The 9,269-nt window shown below is 48.6% G+C and overlaps 1 protein-coding gene across 2 annotated transcripts in view; it reads right to left on the bottom strand.

Annotated features, from left to right (window-relative positions):
• FAS (Fas cell surface death receptor) overlaps positions 1–6,397 on the bottom strand; it is a 24,844-nt gene extending 18,447 nt beyond the window's left edge. The window contains exon 1 of one of the 2 annotated variants that reach the window (XM_040454268.1): positions 6,271–6,397. In XM_040454268.1, coding sequence (XP_040310202.1) covers positions 6,271–6,300 — 30 coding nt within the window. In that variant the 5' untranslated portion in view covers positions 6,301–6,397. The remainder of the gene's footprint in view (positions 1–6,270) is intronic. The other variant, XM_040454267.1, reaches the window with a different exon arrangement.
• Between the last annotated feature and the right edge of the window lie 2,872 nt (positions 6,398–9,269).

Genomic DNA, 9,269 nt, shown 5'->3' with positions numbered 1-9,269 from the left:
GAGAGAGAGAGAGAGAGAGAGAGAGAGAGAGAGAGAGAGGCTTGGCAAGTCCAAAATCTGATGGGAAGTCAGGAAGAGCTGACTCCAGTTCAAGTCTGGAGGCAGAATTTCTTCTTCCACAAGGTCTGCAGTCTCTGTGCTGTTAAGGCCTTCAACTGATTGGATGAGGCCCACCCACATAGGGGAGGAAAATCTCCTTTACTCAAAGTTTACGACTTTGTTTTTTTTTTTTAATTCTGTTAATGTTCATTTATTTTGAGAGAGAGAGAAAGAGAGACAGAGCATGAGCGGGGGCGGGGGGAGCAGAGAGAGAGGGAGACACAGAATCCGAAGCAGGCTCCAGGCTCTGAGCTGTCAGCACAGGCCCAACACAGGGCTCAAGCTCACAGACCATGAGATCATGACCTCATGACCTGAGCTGAGTCAGATGCTTAACTGAGTGAGCCACCCGGGCACCCCAAAGTCTACCACTTTAAATGCTAATCTTGTTAAACAGAGGCAACAACAAAAAACAAACACAACACCAAAAATACACTGTCATCAAAACACCCAGAATAACATTTGAGCAGATATCTGAGCTCTGTGGTCCAGTCACGTTGGCACATACAATTCAGCATCCCATGCAAGGATATGATGTGAATACACACAGAGAAATACACACTATGCCAGGGAGGGGTAGGTGCTATGTAAAGCAATAAAGAAAGCTTAGGGGGTGTGGAGACTTTGAGGGGCGGGGCGGTGCTGTTTGAGAAAGTGTGGTCTGGGAAGGTCACCACATAAGATGTTTGCGCAGTGAGTGGATGGAAATGTGGGGAAGAGCCAACGGGTGGCTTTCTGGGCAGGTGGCACTCAGACCTGCCAAAGTAGGGAAGAGCCTGAGGTCCTCAGCGAAATCATCACTCTCTCTCTCTCTCTGCCCCTCCCATGCACCCTCTGTGTCAAAAAAAAAAATACATACTGACATATATATATATACTGTGTGTGTCAATCCCATGTGGACAAAAAAAGAAAAACAACAAAAAACCAGTCTGGGACAGTGGCCTAAATCTACTAAGACATCCATATGAAAAAACAGTCTACTTTGATCACGGATTCCTTGTGAGGATGGCAAAAAACCAAAGCTCAATCATCAGCACGGGGCAAAGCATAATCCACACGCTCTGAGTACATATTCTCTCTCTCTGTCTGTCTCTGTCTCTCTCTTCCAAGATCTCTGCCCTCAGAAATCAAAAGCATCCATGTTTCCCACACCTTGTATTTTTACAGCCTCCCAGAGCACAGAGGTGAATACATCTGGAATCTTGCACGACTTGACCAGGGGACAGCCTGTCATTAATGACTCCATGGCCAAGTTTATTCCAATGTTGCAAGTTTATCCCAGCTCACAGTTTAACAAAACCCACAGGAGGCGCGCTTGCCTTGCTGGGCTCAGCGTGTCTGCCCATTGACCTGTAGTCAGATTTGCTCCTTTTTAAGGCTGGTCTTGCTCCAAATGCCCAAGTCCATGCTAAATTCCCTATCATCCTCACACCTGGTGGAACTCGGGCCAGTTGTCCAACATAGACGGCTGTTTCTAAACGCCCACAGACGGCTGCGGCGGTGCAAAGATCGTAGTTTGCACAGAAGTTCATTCCAGAACAAGAAGGAAACAGATCAAAGGCAAGAAGGAGCTCATTCCTTCGGGGGAAGGTGGGGTTACCGATGCTACCACGATCAGTTTCTTCCTAATTAGAGCTTTACGGTTTCCACCTCACTTCAAAGGAAAGAAAAGGGTGCAAGTGCGTTGAGTTTTGTTCTTGCTCAGGACTGAGCTGAAGACACTTAGTTGGTGTTAGGAAGCTAAAGGCACTTTGTTTTTCTTTTTCAAAGCAAGGGCCTTCCGGAAATGAAAAAGACTTTTGAGGTAGTTAAATGCCATTTCCCCCACATTTGGGAAAAGATACACACAGACAGCAAAAGGAATATAGTACTAAATACACTAAGGTCCTGACAGTGGTTTGCAAATAATTTTTTTGGTGATAAGACATCTAGAGATCGATCCCAGTACAATTAGAAATGTTTTCTTTATAATAAGAGATTATTACAAGGTAATAAATAAAATAGTAAGTGATGAGCATTATAGAAATCCAAGTGCACTGAATAAATGCCCTCTCTGTAAACACATCCAATACAAATTAAGAGATAAAAACTGTGTACCCAAGAAGGGACAGAAAGCAGACTATAAACACCACTGAGGAAACATGTAATTATGTGCAAGTGTAGATGAAACCAAGAGGCCATAAATAAAATAAAAACTGCTTGTATTTGGTGGTGAAAAAATGGGGTGCCTGGGTGGCTCGGTCGGTTAAGCGTCCGACTTCGGCTCAGGTCATGATCTCACGGTCCATGAGTTCGAGCCCCGCATCGGGCTCTGTGCCGACGGCTCAGAGCCTGGAGCCTGTTTCAGATTCTGTGTCTCCCTCTCTCTCTGCCCCTCCCCTGTTCATGCTCTGTCTCTCTCTGTCTCAAAAATAAATAAATGTTAAAGAAAAAAAAACTTAAAAAAATATGTGGCTTTATTTTCTCAAGAATTACTTTTTGTTTCACATCATAGTCAATTTCTCTCCCTATACTGACTTAAAAGGAAGAAAGAGATTCACGGTCCTAAATTTGGTTTCGCCTTGCTTTTCATCTTATGGGTCCACTTTTTAAATATGCCCTTTTATGATTTTTCATCCTAAGGCAACGGTCTTTAGTACCTATTACAAAACATGTGCTCACGAGGGACTTTTGGGACCAAGATGATTTGCCAAAAGGCACTTCATTCACTAGGGGTTTTCAACTGGGGGATTTCCTTATTCAGGTTTTTAGACATCCCTTCAGTGTTGTTTATTTTCTCTAACTGCTAGTTGTAATAACTGGAGTCATCTGGCTTCGCTAGCCTTCCGAGAGATTTTTTTCAAAATCCTGACAGTTCTATTCTAAGAGCTATTTAGAAGTAAATTACTTGTCTAGTGTCCCAAAGAGACTTACATCCAAATCCTGGGTCCTCTTTGCTTCTTACTCTTTTTACCTTTCCCCCTCTAAACTTAGGGCAAGAACTAAAATTTAGTTTTCTAAAGTTTTAAACTCTAATTTGCCACTAGGGGTGGTTAACTGTGTGTCAGAGAGGGAGGAGGGGACACTTGTTGATCTAACTGGAGCTAAGACTGGGGCCCTGATGGGCTCCGTGTAGTAATTCATTTCTGCCTCCCAATCTTGCCATCGTTTAGAAGTCTGTGTTTTTACATCCCGGTGGTTATTGTTTTAAATTACATTTCGTAATTTCGTTTCATTCTCAAAATTTTTAAGTCCATTGTGAGAGAAGTAAAACCCATTAAAAAACACACTGTGTCAAAAAAATAAAATAGGGATGCCTGGGCGGTTCAGTGCATTAAGCGTCTGACTCTTGATTTTGGCTCAGGTCATGATCTCACAGTTGGTGAGATCGAGCCCTACAGTGGGCTTTACGCTGGCAGTGGGGAGCCTGCTTGGGATTTCTCTCTCTCTACCCCTCCCCTGGTCACACTCTTTCTCTCTCTCTCTCAAAGTAAATAAACATTAAAAAGTTAAAAATAATAAAATAATGAATTAAACTAAATTCAATTAAAAATACCAAAAGGGGGCGCCTAGGTGGCTCAGTAGGTTGAGCAGCTGACTCTTAATTTTGGCTGAGGTCATGATCCTATGGTTGTGGGATGGAGTCCCTCCTGGGGCTCTGTGCTGACAGTGTGGAGACTGCTTGGGATTCCCTCTCTCTCTCTCTCTCTCTCTGCCTCTCCCTTTACCCCTCTCCCCTGCTCACATACTGTCTCTCTCTAAAATAAAAAAATAATAAAATTTAAAAATTAAAAAAAAACACACACTACAACTCATTTCATGTTTCTTAGGTTGGTTTAAAGGAAAATGACTAAATTATAAATTAAGCAATCGTTCTTAATTCTTCCACCAAAAATCTTCCATATGATCGCTTATAAATACCCTGGTTTCTTTTCAAATGCCCTCTCCTTTCTCTTGGCCATCATTTTAAGACAACTGCTCTAAGAAATGTAGAAAAAACTGTGTACCTAGTACTTGCCTGACCACAGACCTCAACAGTACAAGATAAAACCTACCCGAGCCACGTGCTAAAAAAAAAGAAAAAAGAAAAAAGAAAAAAAAAAGAATAGAATAGAAAAGAAAAGAAGAAAGGAAGGAACCAAGCAAGACGTCCCCACAGCTCTTTCTCAGACACATTTCTACATGAGGTCTGACTCTTTTCCTGTCTCCTTTAGACACTCGTGAATTGTTTGGGGATTTCAAACTTATTTCTTGTAGGTGCCACAGAAGCAGCGGCGAGAAGCTGGAGGAGAGAAGGCTCCAAGCAGGGAGAGAGGGGCGTGCGGAGGTAAGAGGTGGGCGCATCCCTGGACCACGGGCAGCAACAGAGACTAGAAGACTGGAAAAAACCGAGGGGAAGAATACATGAGGCAAGCCCATTGCCAAGGTTAAACATCTGCTTCTGGGTTCCACTCCTCCCGCCATTTTCTCATTCTTGTTACTAGTAAGTCATCACTGCTACCTGCAAAGGCACAAAAGCCAGCATTTGCTGGAAACACAGGAGGTGACACGACAGACAGCGTGGAAACATCTTGAAGAATACAGGTGTGCTCTTGGGCGAGCAGTGGGCACGAGGCGGGATTCTGTGTAAATAAATTTACGAGCCATGTTGGAGGGGCGAAACGGAACGCACACCACAAAATATAGATGGTGATTGCCTACGTGATGGGGTTGTGCCAGATTTTTTTCTTTATTGGTCTGCACTTACAAATTTTATTGAATAAACCTGAAACTTCTTAATCTGCTAGGCCATATATTATATGTAACTATAATAAACAAATATGTAACATTACAGATATCATCATAATAGGTATACACACACATTATTTGTGTGTGCATTCTTTCAGAAAAGCAAAAACTTCTGGAAAAGATGCAATAGTATACAAGTGAAAAAACGAAGCCCTTCTGGGTTTGGATAACTTTGCTACACTCACTAGTGCTGCTGTCCCAAGAACTGGGAGAGATTTTGCAAAAGCAACCGGCCCTGCGATAAAGCAGTGGTTAAGGATAGGAAGAAGAGAGTGTAGTCTGATTTGTACAAATCAATTTTGAATCTTACATCTTCTCTACGAGAGCTCCTAAAGGAAGCCAAATATTGCGCATTACTTCCGAAAGGCCCAGTGAGTTGTTGTTGGTTTCTCCCTCCCGCCCCCCCCCCCACCCCCCATATCATAAGATGGTTCCAGACATCCCTGCCCCTTCCCTTTCAACTTTTGGTATGGTCTGGAAACCAGGTCTCAGCAACAAGTTACCTGGGCTTTGGACCTAGGTCTAAATCAAGGCCCAGCTCTGCCCCTTACAGGCGCTGTGCGATCTCGGGTGCATTTACGTGAGCTTTCTGACCTCCATGTCGCCATCTGTGAAATGGAGCTGAAGGCATCTTCCGCGGCGTGCACCCGCGGTGAGCTTGGACTGGGGTGGCATTTATAAGCGGCCCCATCACGGCGCTGGGAGCTTGGGTGGGTCCCGATAGAACGAGAATCCGTGGACTCCCATGGAGCTCAAATGATCCAAGTCCCTTCGACGGGCCACCAGGCTGGCACTTCTGAGCTTGGGGACTCTCCCTGCTGCCCGGGATTCGAGGCCAAGGTCGAGCGCCCGGGTGCGGGCGCGCTGGGATCAGGTCCCACCTCCCGCCCCGGGCGGGGGGAGAGACAGAAGCGGCAGGGGCGCCAGCGCAGCCAGGTTTCGAGAAGAAAAGGAAGGACAAAAAGAAACGATACGAAAGAGAACACAAACCTGAGACGGTGACTTACAGTCTTAAGGAGAGGGATTCCCGGAAGGGAAATAAAACCAGTTTCTTTTTCTGTCCCCTGATAAGAAAGTCACAAGCCTCCAGAGGCGCATTCAGCCCCAAAATCACTTTCCCGAGCCAGAAACGGCTCGGGAAACCCCAGCCCCAGGTCCCCCACCGCCCGGAGGCCGCTTTCTGCCCCAAATCGCGGAGCGCGCGGGGTCAGTCGCCGGGCCCCGCGCGCACAGCCCCCCGGTCCCGGAGGCGGACGCGCAGCACCGATCCCGAACACCCCCCACCCCCCGCCCCACCTTGTCCCCCATCCCCGGGGAGGGGGCGGCTCTCAGATCCCGGAGAGCCCCCCACCCCCACCCCGCAACGCGCCGCCCCCGCCGTGCGCCCCAGGGCCGCGGACTCACCAGCCAACGGACGGCCCAGGGCCCCTTCATGGCTGCGGAGCGCCCCGCCGGCCCGCCAGAGCCTCCTCGAGCGCCAGCGCCGCCGCCCCGGGGCCCGGGAGGAGTGACCGCCGCCTGGCCCCTCCCCGGGCCCCGCCAGCCCGCGAAGGAGCTCCCCGCCCGGCCCGCCCCGACCGCGCTCCCCGCGCCCCGGAAGTCTCCCAGCACCTGCGCGCGCCCCGCCGCGGCTCTCCGAGACCGTCCCGGGGCCGGGGCGCAGGGGGAAGCCCGGCCGGGGAGCGCCCGGGGCAGGGGGAGACGGGGGGGAGGCGCCGCGCGGGGCGCAGGGAGCGGTCAGGCTCGGGTGCACAGACGGGCATTCCCCGCGCGGAGGCGTTTCCGCGAGCGGCCGGCGGGCGGGGTTTCAGGTGAGGACCCCGAGGGCCGGCTGGCCGTCCTGCTGCGACCCGGTGGCTGGGAACGTCCGACGAAGACCCGGCCTCCCTCCGCTCGCGGGCGGTGGCTGTGATCCAGGCTCCCGAGAGCCCCTGACTGCGGTACCCGGTGACAGCTGTCCCGCAAAGGGTTCAGATGTTGTGCCCTGGGGATTCGCCTTTATCGCTCAAGGAGAGGACAAAGCTAACGGGTTAGGACACATCACGCAGCTCCAGCAGCATTTCGTGTTCACGACGACTTCCCCTCCTTGTTACTCATCATTTCCCGGCCAATTCTCTCTCTCTCTCTCTCTCTCTCTCTCTTTAAAATTGCAGTTCTTTAGTGATGGCGTTAACACAGTTCAAAGTCTTTACTGTTTTGGAGAAATTGATCTGTCTGGTCAGAGAGTATTTTGCAAGAATTTTACAGAAGGGAAGTTTGTATGACGTCGTTGGGAGTGTGAATCTGAAAGCGGTTCCCAGGCGGGGCTCAGTGAAGTACTCAGCATTTCTTCCCACCCTTCATGGAGTTCTGAGCCTCAGTCTCCCCCGCCCCCGCCCCCCTTTCTGCTTCCTTCCCCTTGGCCGGCTTCGTCTTTGCAGACATTTTCTTCTGGAAGACTATTCAGGCCCCCAAAGCCTGGGGCAGGTGGCCCTCCTGGACGCCTTCGCTCACTTTGTGGTTCAGCCTGCACTTAAGGCCCTGACTTGTAGGTGTTGGTTTGATTCTGCCTCACCTTCCAGAAGGTTGTCAGCGAGCCCTGTGAAGACTGGCTGGCCAGCGCCCTTCAAGTGCCACTGTTCCCCCCCCAGAACAGACACAAAAGAAGTAAATGGGCGTGGGGGGTATCACACGGGGACTGTGCGTATTATCTTTGCGACTTTTCTATACATCTAAAACCATTCTTTAAAAAAAAGTTCACTGAAAAAAAAAAAAACACCATAAGAAGAAGGAAGGAATGAGGCAAGAGGAAGGAGAGAGAGAGAGGCCATGACAACATCAACATCTCCTGAGTGTGACTGATGAGCCAGCAACTTTCACAAATGGTTCCTACTGACGTGGTACTTACTATTTTAGCCCAGCGAGGTGGGTGATTATTAAGCTGACTTGACACATAAAGAACTGTAGCCAAAAACGGTTAAGCAACATTGGCAAAGTTGGTTAATCAATAGCAGAGCCAAGAATTAGCTTAGATATTTTTGCTCCTGGGCCCTGCTCCTGCTGTCCCCCACTCCCCCAATTACCCTCAGGTTCCGTGAGATGGTAATAGGTATTTGGTGGGGAGACAGGTGTTTCGTGAGGGGCCAAACGATTTTAGAATGTTCTAGATTTAAAAAATGTAAACAGGTCTTTTAATCTGAGACTTCTTGGAGCCTTTTATAGGCTAATATGCATTGTGACTGTCTACAAGGGGGTATGATATACACTGTGGCCCACGCTCGTGTGTCTTCTTTATGGGATCCTTTCAAGACCACGTATCGAGTGAACACCTCATGAATATGTTGGCGTCCTAGGGAAAACAGTTTGGACATTTCTACAAGTTATTTTTATTTTTAACAACACGTTCCTAAGGGCCTCCAAGCCTTCAAGGGAAAATAACAATCTCAATAATAGAAATTCAGGCATATACCAGATAAACCTTGTGTCGAAGGTCATAAACCTTGTGACCTTTGCTGGAAACAGTAGGACACACTTTCTCTTTTCCACTGGATTTGAAGTGGGAAGACGTGAAATGCAGAACACATGTGGCTGTTGAGAGAGCTTGTGGACCCGCCAGGGCTGAAGGAACAGTCCGCTCCTGCTGAGCAGAAACCACGCTGAGAGGCAGAGACTGGTAGTGTCGCTGAATCCTGGATTGATTTGGTCCCGATCCGGAACCTTGCACCACCCAGTTACCAAACTCAGTACATTCTCAGTGTTTGCTTAAGCCAGACTCTTGCAACTAAAAGAATCCTGAATGATATCTCGTCAGAGCTTCTCATCAGCCTCAGAAGTCCTCTGGTACCAAAATTAGTTGTTACAAATTAACTGTTACATTTTCGGCTTCACGTAGGGGATGTTTGCCTGAGCAAGCCTGTCCAGATGGCTTCAAGATCGGGAGACATTACGTATGACGGAAGCGTTTCCTACCACTAGAGGGCGCCAAATACCACACCAGTGAAGTGATGAACTTGAATGTTGTTTCTATCAATTAATGGAAACATATTTCGGTTCTTGGGAGAGGGAAGAGGGAGGAGAGAGAGCTTCGGTTTAGACAGGCAGTCTGCGAGCCTCATCACCTAGACATTTTCATCTCCCTGACAACGTATTAGGTCTTACAGGGTTAAAGAAAAGACAATCGCCAAGCACCAGGCGCATTCCAAGAATACCAGTGAATGCTTTCGCACTGCTCCGTTGCTCTTCGTGAATGTGAGGCCTTCCGGAGGTGGGTTGCTGATTTGGGGTCAAAGTTCAGATGGGAAGCCAGACAAGTTACAGGGCTTGCAGCTCCTTTCCTACACCACTTCCTGTATGAATGCGTTCCCGTGCCTGAAGGTGCTGCCCAGGGAAAGGCGCTAGGAGCCCGACGGCCCGGAGCTGGAAAG

The sequence above is a fragment of the Herpailurus yagouaroundi genome, unplaced genomic scaffold (genome assembly GCF_014898765.1).
Source record: "Herpailurus yagouaroundi ecotype Mexico unplaced genomic scaffold, PumYag 211, whole genome shotgun sequence".
NCBI classification, from domain to species: domain Eukaryota; kingdom Metazoa; phylum Chordata; class Mammalia; order Carnivora; family Felidae; genus Herpailurus; species Herpailurus yagouaroundi.
This window is presented reverse-complemented; position numbering and strand designations above follow the sequence as displayed.